The following is a 17,551-nucleotide window of genomic DNA, read 5'->3' on the forward strand; positions in this document are numbered from 1 at the left end:
CAGTCCTGTGTGATGGTATTTTTGAAGCCCTTAGCACAGTGCCTGATAACATAGTACACAGTGTGTAAATGCTAGCTATCTTCATCATCATCATTATTATTAAATCTTCTGAATGCTATTTTCAGCTAATGTTATATTAATTTAGATTTCAGCGCTTCTTCAACTGTGGGTTGTAACCCCGCATGGGGTTGTGAAAAAATTGGCAACAGCGAAAGATTTCTGAACGCTCCACGACCAAAAATTATTTAAAAATCAAATGTGTAACGAATCCGAGGTGTTTCTGGCAGCACTTTCCTGTGTGTTGCATCAGGCAACTTCACTTCAGCCTTGGTTCTGAACACAAAGCATTCGCACTTTGCCCTGCACATGCTCAGGCCATGCAGCACCAGTGAACTGCCCAGGTGAAATGCTGATGTGAGAGGTGCAAAGGGGTCAGGAGTAGAAAAAGTTGAAGAAGCCCTGAGAGCAAACGCTGGAATACTACAAACCCTTTTCAATAAAACCCTTAGTTATTTGAAAGAGATTTGTCATACCGTTCAAACAAGAAAAAAAGTATAGAACAAAGACATTTCATCAGCTCTTCCTTGAACTATTTTGATAACCTAATTGGCCTACCTGCCTCCACTATTTCCCCACTCCCAACAGCTGCCAAAATGACATTCATGAAGCACACGTGTCTTATCATGCTCTTTCCCTACTTACAAAGCACCAGTGACTCTCACTTCTAAGAAAAATATTAATTCTGCTTGGCATTCAGTGTTCCTTTCCAGTCTTGCCCCAGTGCTTAGCACGTTGCCTAACACTTGCTAGGCACTTAATTAAGACTGGTTTCTTGACCGGCTCTTTCATCCTTTTCCAGGCTGATACCTTATTACACTTCATTTGGCCTGCCAGCCAAACTGACCGTCTTGTTCTTCCTTACATAATGTTCCATCTCCCATCTCTATCCCTCATGCCTGAAATGTATTTTCTCATCTCTGCCTCTTAAAATCCCTCTCTTCTTTCAAATCTAAGCTCCCTGCCAATTCCCATATGAGGCCTTTCCCCAAACCCTTAGTGACTGTTGTCTCCCCCCTCCAAAAATTGTATGTATTGTATAGTGTGTATTTCCTTGAGTACATACATGTTGTTTCTTCCTGAAGAATGTAAACTTCTAGATGACAGGGACTCTTTTTTTTTTTTTTGGTTTTTGAATCTCTAGTGCCTGAGTTCAAATCCAGCTTCACAGTTACTAGCTGTGAGACTGTGGGCAAGTCACTTAACCTGTCTGACTTAGTTTCCTTACGTGGAAAGTGGAGGTGATAGTATCACCTGTCTCTTAGGGTTGGTGTGTATTTGTAAACCACTTAGCACAGTGCTTGGCACGTAGTAGGCACTAAGTGTTAGCTATTATTTTAATTATGTTATTATTTTATTACAAATGTTATGTTGTATTATCAGTATTTTAAACACTTCCAATTTGGGTAGAAAGTTCATTAAAATATGATGATGATAATAGCTAGCATTTATGCAATGTCTACTGTGTTATAATAGGTGTTTAATAAATTCTTATTTTGTCATTTTATCACTTATAATACGAAATGTGTATTTCCCATTTCTGGCCTGAATTTGCTGTTGAAAAAGGTAATTGGAATCACGTTCAAAGAACGTGAATATTTTTGATGATGCCTTTTTTTGGGGGCAGGGGGGCAAGGCAGTCAATGGTTAAGTGGCTTCAAGTGTCTGAGGTCATATTTGAACTCAGGACCTCTTGACTCCAGGGTGGGTATTCTATCCACTGTGCCACCTAGCTACCCCTTGGTGATGCCTACTTTACCACTTTACCTTTGCACTTAGTAACTGTAGTATGTATGTGTTCACGGCAAGTCATCTATAATTTCTTTAGTTCATTAAAATCCAAAACAAGAGTATAGATTTAAACAAAAATATTCAACTATAAAAAAAAAGAAATTCTTTTAGATTGATATTTTTGTTGTAGGTTTTTGAAGACACCAAAGAGAAAAGAACTATTATCCATCAAGCAGTGAAATCTTTATTTCCTGGATTAGAGACAAAAACAGAGGAAAGAGATGGGAAAAAATATATCGTGGCTTACCATGCAGCTGGGAAAAAGGCAAGTAAGTGAGTGTGTGATTGTGTGTATGTATGTATGTGTGTAACCTTGACACTTAAGTTTTCCAGGGAATGGGGGATTGCTACTTGTCCATTTTTTATTCATCTGTATGACTGTTTAATTTTTGTTTAGTGAATGATATTCAGGCTGTCAGTCCTTCAGAGAAGATGAATATTGTCCTTTGGAAGGCTAGGGCACTTTATGGATTCTCTCTCACACACACATGTATCTCCATGCTTAATTGTAGCCTTCTTGGGGAGGAAGGTGGAAAAAAAGAACAAAGTAAGAAGTGCACAAGAAAGAACAAAAGAAAACTTACAAGGAAGCAAAGAAAAGATGGACAGCTCTGAACACAATGTGTAGTATTTATTACATAGCCTTTTTTGAAATGGAAATTTATTGTTGTATATTTTGAATCTTTTCTTAAGTTGCAAAAAAAATGTGGTAGAGGTATTTCTCTGTATTAAGTGAAATTGATGAGCTATGTCTTACTTATCTCAAGGTAATGTTTGTTAAAAGGAGATAATGAAATAATGTATGAATGAAATGTGTATCTGGTCAAAAAAAAGCAAATGTTGATTTTTCTCCTATCCATAAGCAAATTGTTTAAATAGTATTTTGAGAAATTTCTGGATCAAAATGAGACATTTTAGATGTTCTTGTTAAGAAATACATCCAACATTGAGGTTAATTCATTGTATTTTTGGTCAACAACACCCTTCTCCAGTAATAAGATTAGAAAAAGGTAACAATAAAAGGTGTCTTAGTCTAACTGGTAAAGCATTAAGAAAAAAAACCTCAAAAAACCTTTGTTATTTTTATGGTTGTTTCTTGGAAATGACCATTTCCTTAGGGCAGTGTAGCTAGTCTTTGCTTGTACTACATGTAACTAAAAGTGATTGGAATTGTGAGTTCCATTGTATTGTCATTGCATCTTTTTACCCATTTCCTTTGCTTAAGTCAAATGAATTTTCTCTCCATTCGCTTTATATTTCTTCTCCATTCCATCTCTTCTGCCTTTCATGCAATTCTAGAAGTTCTTACACAACCCACCACTTTGTTTTTTAGGCTTCATTTCATAGTATCTTTCAATCTAAAGCTGGTAGGGACCTCAGAAGTCATCTGGTCCAGTCTCTTTCTTTACAGATGAGGAAATTGAGGGCCAAGAAGTTTAGGTGGCTTGACCATGAATGGTCATATAGGTAATAAGTATCAGCGGGCGGATTTGAATCATGGTCTTTTAACTCCAAATCCATCTCTTCATTTCACAGAGAATCACAGAATTATTTCATAGTTGGAAGGGACTTTCGTGGTTCCTCTCCCCTGGACCAGTACTTCCAACAAATCATCACTTTTTTCCATACCTGATTAGTGGTCACACCACATAAGTGAACAGTTTCTATCATTATTTCTCACCAGCATCTCTTGCCTCTATCCCATCTCTCATCCCACTGCTGCCACCTGGGTACAGGTTCTAATTTTCTTTTATTCAGAATGTTGTCTTACATTCTCTAGGAACAGAAAAGCAGTGCTATCAGAAAGTAGTAGAAACTAGTAACAGAAGACTGGAAACTATTACCAGCTGTGTAACAGAAACAGAAATGTGGGGGAGAGCTGGTTAGCAGTAGACTTGTGGCCATGCTACATTTACAAATGACCCCAAAGTGGGGGGAAGCACTATATTTCCAGTGACATTTTAATGAGTTGGTCTTTGAAACTGTGCTCGGCATAATGCCAGGCACACGGTAGGCCCTGTGTAAATGATTTTCCCTTTACTCTCTCCCTTCTTTTTTTGCAAAGCTAAGTAAGCCCTTACTATCTTCCCAGACTCACACTATTTCTAAGCCCTGAAAAATTAAAAAGAGGACTAAAGCGTTCTCTGTCCATATAAATGTGTTACTTAGTAAATCTGTAGTACATATTATCTCCAAGAAAAACTTATTTTAAATAAAAAGAATTATGCAGATTTCAATTGGTAAGAATAACCCATAGTATTATTTTTTAAGTGCTTAGAAAGTATTTTGATCCCCATACCTCTCTGATAACATGAATACGAGGATCATCCCGATTTTACACATGAGGAAACTGGAATTTAGAGATTAAGTGGCTTAACATACATACATCTTGAAAGTCCAAGCTAGGGCTTGAGCTCAGATTAACTCTTAGGTCATTCATTGATTCTCCTTTTTATGCCGTACTGTCTAATGGACCCTAAAGGGTGTCTTTAATTCAGAAGAGGTATTACGTAAACTTCTCCAAAACCCTGGGGAAAAAAAATTTTTATTCGTTTGAAATCAAATCAGGGAGAACTGGGTTTAAGTTCCACCTGTGATTGTGATTTATTTAAATGATTGTATTTAATATGTAATTTTTTAATATTTAGTTTTTTAATTATTTAATTTTTAATAAGTGATTGTATTGATATTAAGTGATTGTATTTGACCTTCCAGTGTTCAAGGCAATTCTCTAAGACTATAAGTTGATGAGGAGGTGCAGATCCCAAATTGGCAGAGAGACTTTTCCATGCTTGAGAATCCCTTATATACCAATGAAATAAATCATAGGTCTAATGAGTCCCATTCCCATCCCTCTTGCTTGAATTGAGAATAGAGGCAGGTAGGTGGCGCCATAGTACACAGAGTGCTGGGCCTGGAGTCAGGAAGACCTGAATTCAAAATACTAGTGTGGTGATGATGTTGGGCAAGTCACTTCATCCTTGTTTGCTTCAGTTTCCTCATCTGTAAAATGAGGATAAGCAACTACCTCCCGGGCTTGTTGTGTGAGGAGCAAATGAGATAATAATTGTAAAGGGCTTAGCACAGTACTCTGGCACATAGTAAGTGCTATATAAGTGTTAACTATTATTAGTTACTAATACAAAATAATTAAACAAGTGGTAATAATAATTATCATTGGATTCAGAAACTCTATATCACTTTTAGAAGGAGGGATTGGAATGTCATCCAGGCAAAATGCATATTAATTGCGTGTTTTGACTCTAAGTACCTTGAAGTCATTAGATTAATTTCCTATGCAATTCTATGAAGTTTAAATTCTGTATATAGTGTTTGTTTAGACCATGATACGCGTATATATTCATGTGTGTTTATGTGAGAAAGTGATAACTCTTCTCTTGTTATTTTTGTGCACTTACTAATTAGAGTATGCGGGTGTGTAAATGAAAACTTAAATCCCAATAGGTTAATTTTCTTTTGACACATAGAATTTTCTACCAGTTCTCCATTTGTGGCTATATTCATACCTTACAGCTAAGTGGGAATGTAGAATTTCTAGGTAAGAGATCATCCAATTAAATTTCAGGAATTCTCATCAGCGGCCACTTTAAAAATTGATAATTACATGATAATTATCTATGATAATTAAATACAAGAAAGCAGAATTAAATACAAGAAAGCAGAACTATGAATTTATTTTATCTTATTTTTATTTCACATCTTTAACTTTGATTTCACATCTTAAACTTTTCACTGAAAACTCTAAATGGAGTCTTGTGGTAACTTGGGAAGGGTTCTTTGTGGTCAGGAACACATACACACTTATGTATACACACGCTTCTTGTGAGAGGTTTGAGTGTCAGTAAGCTACTGAGGCCCAATTTATTTTGTCTACAGGGAGGTTTGTTATGCCTATAATTTATTTCACCCTCCACGCATTTACTGTTGCCTCTGCTGTGTTGTGGCATTGCATAATTGTCTGAATTGCTATCGCTACCGCTGCTAGGTGCCATTGAAATCTACATACAGTCATAACTTTTGCATGTTCACCTCTAAAGCACTTTAATACGTCTATAAATTAAACATTGCTTTCTTATGCTCTTTTTGCTGTGCATTTGGACAGAGGTCAGAACTGCTGCAGGTAAGAGCTGTTGGCATTCCATGTAGACAAAATGAAATGCCAAGGATTCTGATGCACAAATTTGCTAGCTAGAAAGCTAATAAAAATCAGAGAAATTTCTTCTTCAGTAACATAAAGTCAGAAGGAAAAACTAAGATAATGTTTCTCTCTCAAATTTTTAGAGGAATATTTTTTGGGGTGGAAGGAGAGATTGGGAAGGGGAAGCTTTGGAGGAGAACCCAAGCCAGGAACTAAGACTGAAGAGTAGAAGACCTATAGAAAAACATTCTTACATACTTCTCAATAAAGCAGCATTTCATGCTGGTATTACTGCATTCATGCAGTTGCTTTTAGATAATGAATCCTTTCACTACACTGCTAGGGTAATATTTAGGACCTTTATTTATTTGATAATGCTTCTGCTCCTTATTCCTCAGCTAAGACCACAAGTCTATAAGAATATCATTTATTTCTTTTGCAAGACAATTTTTAGCGGTAGCTTCAGCAAACACAAGCATCTGACTTTTAGAAGAACACGGATCCATATTAACATGCAAATAAATGAAATATTTTTAAGAATAACCATCAGTAAGAAATTGTTTATTTTATATCCTTTTACATTTTTCCTGATTCCTAACAACTATGTAAGAAATATGTGACTTTGTTATGTTTGTTCAGAGAACATAGATAATAAAATATTACATAAGACCAATGTATATTACGCAGCATTTGGCATATATAGGTGTAGCCTATGCATTGGTAGATTTTTCCATACTGCAATATACTACTTCAATACCATTGAAATTTCAGCTTTGAGGCACAGCTCAAACCAAAACCTGTAAATTATTTATTCCTAGATCTTAAGATGGATTTAAATGTAGCTACACAGTTTTATTGCTTGAGTGTTTTAAAAACCAGGCTCTGGCAGTTCATGAAATGTATGTCACTCTGATAAGAAAAAAATGTCTCGAGCATTTAGAGCAGCAGCTTCTAAAAGTATATTTAGTCATGTTTCATTCCCAACTTCTCTTTTTCTCCAGAAATAGTAAATAGATCTCATATGCCAAAAAGATTTCTTTGGGAGGTCCAGATTGATATACAGCGTATCTAGTGTTGGTATTAAATTTTTGAGAGGGAAGGAACATTTAGAAATGTTTTTTAAAAAGCCAGTTTTATTTCATTTTCAAATTATTTCTGTTTTTGTTATAATAGAGCATAGGACTTTAGTCCTCATGAAAATCCAAAGACCAGTGGATGTTAGGCAAGCCTATGGTTATATATTCCACTTTAACCTTGGCTTCCTATGGACCTGAGGGTGTTAGTGCTCAGATGTGAGGAACACTTTTTATAAAGTGACTCTCCCAGAATTGATGATGCGTCTTATAGTACCTTACAGGTGGAGGTCTCTGATCAGTTTATAGACCTCTTCACAGCACTCATATTTCATAGCATTTGTGGCGAGTTAAGTGATTGTCCAAAGCTACGGAAGAAGCCTTTGATGGTCCCAGGAGGTCAGTTTAAACTATAACCAATAACCTGGGTTAGCTGACTATTTAGATCAATTTCTTACTTCCAGGATTCAGAAGCAAGTAATTGAGCGCTCATAGTATCACAAAATAAGGAAACTCAAAACAATGGTGCCTCTCCATGCTATGGTTAAATATGTTCATTTTTGTTTGTTTGCTTTTATAGATCCAAGAAAACATTCTTGGCCAAAATCTAGGGGAAGTTACTGCCACTTTGTATTATACAAGGAAAATAAGGACACCATGGATGCTATTAATGTACTTTCCAAATTTTTAAGGTCAGTTTTTTTTTAAATCTTTTTTTTATGTACTGTCAAAACATGGCTGATTTTGAATTAAACTAACATTATGAAGGGGCTGTAGTAGGGGCAGTCTGAAGAAATAGATAATAGAAAAATCATTTCTATTTGGATTTGGAATGAAAACATTATAGCTTTTTTTGAACAATTCATTCATGTCTATATCAGTATAATGTAGTAGGAAAAAAAGAGCATTGACTTTGGAGTTAAAGGGCCTGTGTTCAAATCTTACCTCTGACTTTAACTACATTTGTGAGTTTGGGGAAGTCACTTAACCTCCATGGATCTCAGTTCTTTCATCTGTAAAAGGAAGGGCTGGACGAGATGACCTTCAGGGGCCATTTCAGCTCTAGATTTGTGATCCCGTAAACCTTCTTATTGTTTAGGCTGGTAGAAAAATCGTTTTTGTTCATAGGATCATAGATTTGGAAAAGTCCTTAGAAATCATCTAGTCTAGACTTAGTTTACAGGCAAGGAAGCTGACACCCAGAGATGTTAAATGGCTTGGCTAAGGTCATATAGTATATAGCAGATGCCAAATATTTGATATAAAAAACTTTGCCAGAAAATGGATAATCCACGTATAGATAGTTGAGAATTAACACACAGCTTATGACATAAATTAACCTCGCCCCTAAAAAAAAAATCTATTTAAATGACTCACATTGTAGAAATTTCATTTTACTATGCACACAACTCTTGAATTTTTTGCTGATTCCATTCCTGAAAAAGTTAAAATTGATTCTCACCTAGAAGCAATATTATAGCATAATCAAAAACATTCTTTAAAGAAATAAAGAATGACTAATAGTTGGAGGGGAGAGTCATTGTTCATGGTTGAGTTTTGTCAATATAATTAAGAAGTTGCTAGTTAATTTACAGATTTACTGCCAGCAATCAAATTACTAAGGGGATGCTTTTTTCCTTTATTTATTATTTTATTTTTCCACATTTACATGTAAAAACAATTTTTAACATTTGTTTTTAAAATTTTGAGTTCCAAATTCTCTCCCTTTTTCCCTCCCTACCCCCCTCATTGAGAAGGCAAGCAATTTGATATAGGTTATACATGTGTAGTCATGCAAAACATGTCCATAATAGTCATGTTGTAAAAGAAAACATAGAGAAAAATTTTCAAGAAAATAAAGTTAAAAAAAGTATGCTTCAGTCTGTATTCAGACACCATCAGTTCTTTCTCTGAGGATGGCTAACATTTTCCGTCATAAGTCCTTCAGAGTTGTCTTTGATCATTGTATTGCTGAGAATAGCTAAATCATTCACAGCTGATCATCTTTTATTATTTTAGGAACAAAAGATCTAGAATTTCAAGGGAGGAATCATAGTTGTGGACTTAGTTGTGATAATTATTGCTTTGTAATATAATTTAATTTGGTATTGATTGTAAAAAATAGAAAAGTAGATCAGCGGAACAGACCACATGTGGAAGAATCTGATACATCTGGACTAAATAATTTGTGTGATAAACCTTGAAACATAAGTTACTTCAGGAAGACCTTCCTATTTGACAAGAATTGCTGAAAGTGTGGTAAAGCAGTTTGGTACAATTTGGGTTTAGATCAACACTTTACGGAGAACCTGTAGCAAATTTTATATAGTGGATAGAGGAACAGAATAGAAAAGGTCAAACTCTAACAAAATTAGAAGTACTTTCATACCTATGTCCAGAGGAAAAGTTGTTAACCAAACAAGGGATAGAGGTGGTCGTGAAAGATAAAATAGATAATTTCACTTACATAAAATTGACAAGCCTTTGCATGAACAAAATCAGTACAACTTAATATAAAAAGATAGCTATTGATTAGGTGGGAAAAGCTTTGTAACCTTATCTCTGTTAAGAGTCTGATACCTAACCTGTACAGAGAACTAACATGAATGAATATTCTGTTCTCAAAAGAAGAATTCTGGACAATTACAAGTTACATAAAACATAGCTCCAAATCACTAATAATGAGGGACTTTCAGATTAAAACAGCACTGAGGTTTCACCTCATACCAGACAACTTGGCAAAGATGGAAAAATCATTGTTGGAAGAGCTGTGAAGAGAGAGGTACACAAATACACTGTTAGTGGAATTTGTGATCCAACCAGTCTGGAGAGCAATTTGGAAACTGACCCAGAGATCCCACTGCTAGAAGTCAGAGAAAGAAAGAATGGTCTTATATTCGTTAGTGGCATTTTTTGTGGTAGCAAAGAACTAGAAACAGTGTAGATGTCCATCAATTGACTGGGCAATGATTAAGCAAATTGTAGAACGTATGCATGTAATTTCATATCGTTATCATTAGCATGAATATTGGTTATTTAACTTATTTTTTGTTTTTTTTTATCAGAGTTAAACCAAACATATTTTCCTATATGGGAACCAAAGACAAAAGGGCTATAACTGTTCAAGAGATTGCTGTTCTTAAGTAAGTATAGATTAGTGGTGCTTATATTTTTGAGGTAAATAATCATTTAAATGTGGAGTACTTGATTCTTTTCTCAGATTTAACTTCTGCTGCTGTTCTGTTATTTTCCTTTACTCTCATTGATTTACTCTCATATTTTGTGTTGTTTGAGTGATATGTCTTTATATACAGGCTTCTTAAAGTCCTTTTATAGTTTTCTGTTTCTTCCCCCTTATTCCAAAGGAATTCTTCCTGGGCTTTGAATTTAGATTTCCTCCTGGCTTTCCTTTGTCCAGGGGGCAGCCCCATTTTCTCTCTTCTTGGCAGTAAGAAAGGGATATTGGCTGATGTTCTGCATGGCTGCTGCCACTGTTGGCATAAATTATGGTTCTTGGCCCCTAAGGAGCAAAAAAAGAAGAAAAAAAAAGAAAGGGTTCCCTTTCCTCTTAATTATAAAATAAATCAACCTTCATCATAATCTCATTAGAAAAATTGAAGCAATTCACTGAGAGCTGCCTCTTCTCCTTTTCCATTTCAAGTCCTCTGGCATCATTCCCCCGTTACTTCCTCAATCCCTCCAGTCTCTGATGAAGAGATGGCCCTTCTCCTTGCCTAGGTCAACCCCTCTACATGTATCCTCCATCCTGTCCTTGCTTGTCTTCACCACATTGCCCTTATCACCTCTCATCTGGATTATTGGAGTAATTGCTCTCCCAGCCTCAAGTCTCTCACCTCTCCAATCCATCCTTCTTCCACATAGATGCCAACTTTATTTTCTTCCAGCATAGGTCACACCATAAACAGCCTCTTCCACCTCATTCTCAACAAGGACCAATGACATCACAAGGGTGACATCTTGACTGGTTTGTGAATTGGATTTAAGTGAGGCAGAGCTACACGGTCTTCTCCAGAGACATCGAAGTCCAAAAACATGATAGGATGACTTGGTGATGGCCTGGGATGCGGTGGGTGACTTTGGCCTTACTGAGATCTGGGAAAGATCCCTCCCCAGTAAACTCCAGTGATTCCTCTGGGAACAAATATAAACTCCTGGTTGGAATATGAAACTCCAACCTGGTCTTTTCTTATCTTTGCTGTATTTTTACACGATGATTCCCTTCCATGTATTTACAGTCCAGCCATGCTGTTTCTTACGCATATTTCCATCTCCATGCTTTTCTGTTGCCATTTCTCCATGTGTAGAAGGTCCTCCCTCCTCACTCGTGCCTCTTAGAATCTCGTTTCCTTCAAGATTTAGCTCAGTTGCAGCCTTCTCTAAGAGACCTTATGTCTTCTCCCAGTTGCTACTGCCTTCTTTTCTTATGTACCTCCTCCTCTGTACATGTTTTGTATATACCTGTTGGCCACCTCATTAGAATGTAAGCTTCTTGAGGGCAGGGACTGTTTTTGCTTTTTTCTTTATGTGCCAGCACAGAGCATAGTGCTTGGCACATGGGAAGTGCTTAGTAAATGTTGGTTCACTGATTGATCTCCAAAAAAGAGGCCCATCTTCCTTTGTGGACTCTTATGCACCACAGAGACTATTAGCATATTATGGTGCTAACCATAACAAAACCCTTGCAACAAATGCAAGAACTTTGAATGGTAAAGCAAATCAAATTCCCACATTGCCCAGTCCAAAAAAAATATGTCCCAATCTTCACCCTAAATCCATCATTTGTCTGTCAGAAGGTGGGCGTTGTGTTTCCTTCCTTATGAAACATGGAATCAGGGAACTTCTGGAATCATGGTTGGTCATTACATTGGTAGAGTTATTAAGACTATCAGAATTGTTTGTTTTACAATATTGTTATTGTATAAATAGTTCTGATTTGGCTCTTTTTGTTTTGTGTCAAATCATACAAATCTTCACGATCAATCTGTGTCTCTTAAACTCATGAGAGAGAGATTTTGACCTATTACATAATTATAACTTTTTTTTTATCAGTATTGGCAGAAGAAAGTTGTGGGAAAATTTTGAGCAAAGAAAGGGAAGTTTTACCATATAAATACCAAACTGCTAGTAATATACGTTTTTTTCAGCAATTTGCATAATCCTGTGTCCTTGTAATTAGGGAGAAGGGTTAAAATCTTGGTCCCTATACTTTTCTTGAACCCAGGAGCAGCTAGGTGGCCCTAGGCCTGTGATCATGAAGACCTGCGTTCAAATCCAGATTCAGATATTTACTAGCTGTGTGACACCCCAGGCAAGTCACTTAATCCTGTTTGCCTCAGTTTCCTAATCTATAAAATGAGCTGGAGAAGGAAATGGCATTCTAGTATCTTTGCCAAGAAAACCCCAAGTGGAGTCATGAAGAGCCAGACATGACTGAAACAACTGAACAACAACAACATACTCAGGGTTAAATTTTACATGTTACATATTGGCAAATTCTTTTTACAAATTTCATAATTTTTTGATGTAAAATGTTGAGATTAGGGCCCTTCACAGTCTGGTTCTACGTGCTTTCATGAGTCTACTTCTGTTTTCCCATCTGCCTTTTTGAGCTTTCCTGACTCCATATTAGAGCCTTGGAAGTAGAATTGGACATCTGCAAAATCGAGAAAACACATCTAATAAAACATCTTCTGTGCCCTGGGGTCCAGTTGGGACATTGCTGCACCTGCTGTCGGGAGCCATCAGGAGTAAACACCAGTTTGAAAATACCGACTTGGTTAGATTGGACATTGGCAAATAATGAAGTATTTTCTTTGTTGTTGTTTTACTTCAATTTTAATTTTTTTTATTCTGAACTTGACAGCCCTGAACAAACATGAACATTTCCACCTGCACAGAACAGAAACAGAGGAAATCTCTCTAATACACAGCTTGCATAATTTTCAACAATATAATAAATTCAATATTCTTGTTTCAGAGGTATCTGGCTTGATCCCTTTTGAACCTCTTACTGTCTCTTGTGTGATTTTTTTTTTTTTTGATGCTACGGTGACCTTCCATTTCTTCTTTATTTTTGGCATCTCTATCTCTTGTCTTCCCCTCCTCCAAAATTCCCACCAAGCTATAGTGCAGCAAAACAAATCCGTACATTGAACATGTTCAAAAATGTATATCAAATTTACCCCTCAAGTCTCCCACCTGTCTGTCAAGCAGTAGATAGCATGCATTATCACTGGTCCTCTGGAGTTACAGTTTGGTCATTAAAACATATTCTTTATAAAAAGGAAGAAATGAATCATTTTCTTTCACATGTTCTCCAGTCATGACAGGCTGTGCCTTGAAGTAATCCCCAAATAGTTTTCTAAATGATCCATCATTCTTCTCCAGTATGTAGCTGAAGTCCAAAGTTTTAAGTATAAACAACATGACTTAATTAAGTCTCATAAGCTGTAGGTGTGAGTTGCAGGAAGGTTTATATCCCGAATAAAAATGTGACCTCTCTGCCTTTCTGTGCTGCACTTTCTTTTCTTAGTGGCTATGATCACATTGGTTAGGCCTCAGTTCCCCATCATCTGCCCAGTATTTCCTGATGAAACAAAGACTTTCTCTTTGCCTTTCTCTTTTTAGAATAACTGCACAAAGACTTGCCCATTTGAACAAGTGCTTAATGAACTTCAAGCTGGGCAACTTCAGCTATCAGAAAAACCCTTTGAAGTTGGGAGAACTCCAAGGAAATCAGTTCACTGTTGTCCTCAGGTAAAAAACTCTTGTCGGGAGGAAGAGAGATCCTCGCTCCGGTATTTACCTGGTCAGTGTGTTGAATGATAGAGAAAAAAGACTCATATTTAGGTTAACTTGTACAAAGGGATTCAAGGAGGGGAAAAGGAATAATAAGGAGGGAAATGACCCATAAAAGTTATTGCTATTTTAAAAATTGCCATTATACCTTTCCTCTAAAAAAGCAGACGAAGAATTCCAATAGAAATTGTAGTTTCTGTTACAAAATTTAGAAATATTTAACATTTTTAATAATATATTAAATAAGGAAGGAGTCAAAATAAAAAGAAAGGAATTGAAGGAAAGGAGAGGAATAGTGACCAAAATCAGAATCATTTTATGGTGAACTGATCTTGCAAGTGTTCATGAAATAAACTTTCTTTGGGTGATTCCAATCCTTGCAGAAATATAACAGGTACTGACCATCAAGTACAGCAAGCAATGAACTCTCTCAAGGAAATTGGATTCATTAACTACTATGGGATGCAGCGTTTTGGGACTACAGCTGTCCCCACATATCAGGTTGGAAGGTCTGTGTTTAATTAGTATTCTTTATTTCCCATTGTTTATCTTAAAAGGTATCTTGTTTCAAAATCTGTTTTAATGCCTTTTGGAAGATGGTAGTAGAAAGAGGAAATGGTAGAAGCTTTTAATGTTTCCATGGATCTGTTTCTTGTTTGCCATGTCACGTGGGGCACATCACTTAACTGTTTGATCTCTTGGAGCCTGATCTTGGATAAGGTTCTCCTTTGTCAGGGTTTTTTGCCTCTTATCCCACATACTCTTACCAAACAACAATTCCCAACTATCTCAGAATTTTGACAGATCTTTCCTTTTCCTCCTCTCCTTCCCTAAAAGTGTTATATGGAATACATGTATTTTTTAAATAAAAGATAAATCAGAATTTATTTTTAGGTGCTGAAGACATTAAAAAAATTAATTATTTTTAAAGCTTTCCTTTTTTACGCTTTGAGTTCCAAAATCTCTCCCTCCCTTTAGTCCCTCTCCTATCCATTGAGAAGGTAAGCGATATGATACCTATTATACATGCAAAACATATTTCCATATTAGCCATGTTGCAAAAAAAAAGTAAGAAAAATAAAGTGAAAAAATATGCTTCACTCTGTACTCAGAATTCATTAATTCTCTATCTGGAGGTGGATTGCATATTTCATGACTCCTTTGGAATTATCACTGATCATTGTATTGATCATTGTACTTCAGTTAGTCCATCATTACAATATTGCTGTTACTGTCTACAATATTCTTCTGGTTCTGCTCACTATAAATCTTCCCAGGTGTTTCTGAAACTATATCCTTCATCATTCTTTATAGCAGACTAGTATTTTATCACAATCATGTTCAGCCATTCCCCAGCTGATTTAGAGTTATTTGCCACCACAGAAAAGAGTTGCTATAAATATTCTTGTTCTTTTGGGACCCTTCTGTTTTTCTTTGTGCTCTTTGGAATACAGACCTAGTAGTGGTATTGCTGGGTCAAAGGGTATGCACAATTTTATAGCCCTTCGGGTATAGTTCCAGATTTCTTTCCAGAACGGTAAGACCAGTTCACAACTTCATAGACAATGCATCTGTTTTTTCACATCCCCTCCAGCATTTGTCATTTTCCTTTTTTGTCATGTTAGACACTATGGTAGGTATGAGGTGGTTTCTCAGAGTTGTTTTAATTTGCGTTTTTCTAATCAATAGTGATTTAGAACATTTTTTCATATGATTATTGATAGCTTTGGTTGCTTCTTCTGTAAACTGCCTGTTAATATCCTTTGACCATTTATCATTTGGGGAATAGCTATTTAGGAATTTTTGAAATAATTTTTGACAGCTAAGAGTATAACAAGACCAAGATTGGGAATTCTTTTTATACTTTGACTCATGATTCTTTTTAGTAAAAAAAAAAATGAGAATGATACAGTACATGGGACAGCTATTTAAAATCACAGAATTTGAGAACTGGAAGGGACAATCTTACAACCATTTAACATTTTAAAAAATTAACTAAAAAAAGCTATTAAGCATTATTTTTTCATCCTCTCACCCACCCCGCCAAAAAAAAATCTTTATAACAAATATGCATGGTTAGGCAAAACAAAATCCCATATTGACCATATCCAAAAGAGTATGTTCCATTCTGCATGGTTAGTGTATCACCTTCCTGTCAGAGGATGGGTAAACATGCTTTATCATGGGTCCTCTGTAATCATCACAGGGCACGGCATTAATCAGAGCTCTTAAGTCTTTCACAGTTTATTTTTATAACGTTATTGTTATAGTATAAATTGTTCTCCTGGTTCTGCTTACTTCATGCAGTATCATTTCATACAGATCTTCCAAGGTTTTTTCTCTGAAGCTATCCCTTTCATAATTTCTTAAAGCACAATAGTATCTCATTACATTGTATACAAAATTTATTCAGCCATTTTCTGACTAATGTGTCTCCCCTTAGTTTTTAATTCTTTGCCACTCCAAAAAGAGCTGCTATACATATTTTTGTCCACATAGCACAAAATTTATCTTTTTACTTTTTTTTCTCTCTTCAGGTTTATAGGCCTAGTAATGTTACTGTTAGGTGTAAGGGTAGCCTTTTCCACTCTAGAAAAGAGCTAGTTAGTAACAGAAGTAGGATTTAAGCCCAAATCTCTTCACACCCAGTCACAGGTGCTTGAGAAGTTAAAGATATGGAATACAGTTTTTTATTTTGGTTGTGAAAACACAAAATCTGACTTTAATGGTTCTTAGTGGCAATATCCTAAAGACATGTAGGTAATCATTCTTTCTCATGAAGTTTATTCAACACAAGTAAAGAATAAATTGAAACAGACTAGGAGGATGCAGGGATTATTGAAAAGGAATGTTTGAAACATGTGCTAAAATGTCAGAGCACACTAATAAGGAAAAGTGGAGGTGGTGATTTTTTTTAAGAAAAAGAAAATTTTCGAGAAAGCTGTTTTCAGCCTTTAATTTAATGCCTAATTTTCCAGAAAGAAGTTATGTTACTTTGCATATTCTGTAGACAATGAGAATGAAGTAAATGGCAAGAAATCAGTTATATCACCAGGAATTTATTTATTAGAAGAAATAAGTTTAAGAGTATGTTTTAATGTTAAAAATTGTTTTCACATGTAACGGGAAATAAAAGCTTAAAAATAAATTTTAAAAAGGGTGTGTCTTAGGGTCAACACTGATTCATCCCATTTATCCAGAACATTTCATACAGCTACTGATGCCAGATAATTGCAATGCATGCTATAAATGTGCTTTAGCTTTTTAAATCTATGATGTACTAATTAGGGCAAAGCCAAGTGTAAAAGCTAAACGACTAGAACCATTTCTTCCTTCATTTTATCCTTTTACGTTTTTTGTTAGAATCTATCATTACATGTTTATCCTTTATCATACTGTTATGTATTATAACAAAGGAAATAAAATACCTTGACACTCACATAGTCTGAATGCAAAGAAATTTATTATAATACAAAATTTAGTAAAGTAAATGATCTGCTCAATTTCAGAGCCATCTTACAAAACTGCTGGGATGAAGTTGTAGATTTAATATTGAAACCTCGTCCTGGAGGTAAGGCATTTTTGCAAATAAGCTTTTGTTTCTTATTTTAAAAAACAACTTTATTTCATTATAGATCCATTTATATGAATA

General features: G+C 35.6%; 1 protein-coding gene across 1 annotated transcript in view; it reads left to right on the forward strand.

Moving 5' to 3' along the window:
- Positions 1-17,551, forward strand: part of PUS7 (pseudouridine synthase 7) — a 51,811-nt gene that overhangs the window by 13,539 nt on the left and 20,721 nt on the right. The window contains 7 exon segments of the mRNA XM_020984554.2: positions 1,979-2,125; positions 5,974-5,989; positions 7,661-7,772; positions 10,146-10,223; positions 13,729-13,857; positions 14,283-14,408; positions 17,409-17,470. Of these exon segments, the coding sequence (XP_020840213.1) occupies positions 1,979-2,125; positions 5,974-5,989; positions 7,661-7,772; positions 10,146-10,223; positions 13,729-13,857; positions 14,283-14,408; positions 17,409-17,470 (670 nt within the window).

Source organism: Phascolarctos cinereus, unplaced genomic scaffold, assembly GCF_003287225.1.
Source record: "Phascolarctos cinereus isolate Bilbo 61053 unplaced genomic scaffold, phaCin_HiC Scaffold_1;HRSCAF=81, whole genome shotgun sequence".
NCBI lineage: Eukaryota > Metazoa > Chordata > Mammalia > Diprotodontia > Phascolarctidae > Phascolarctos > Phascolarctos cinereus.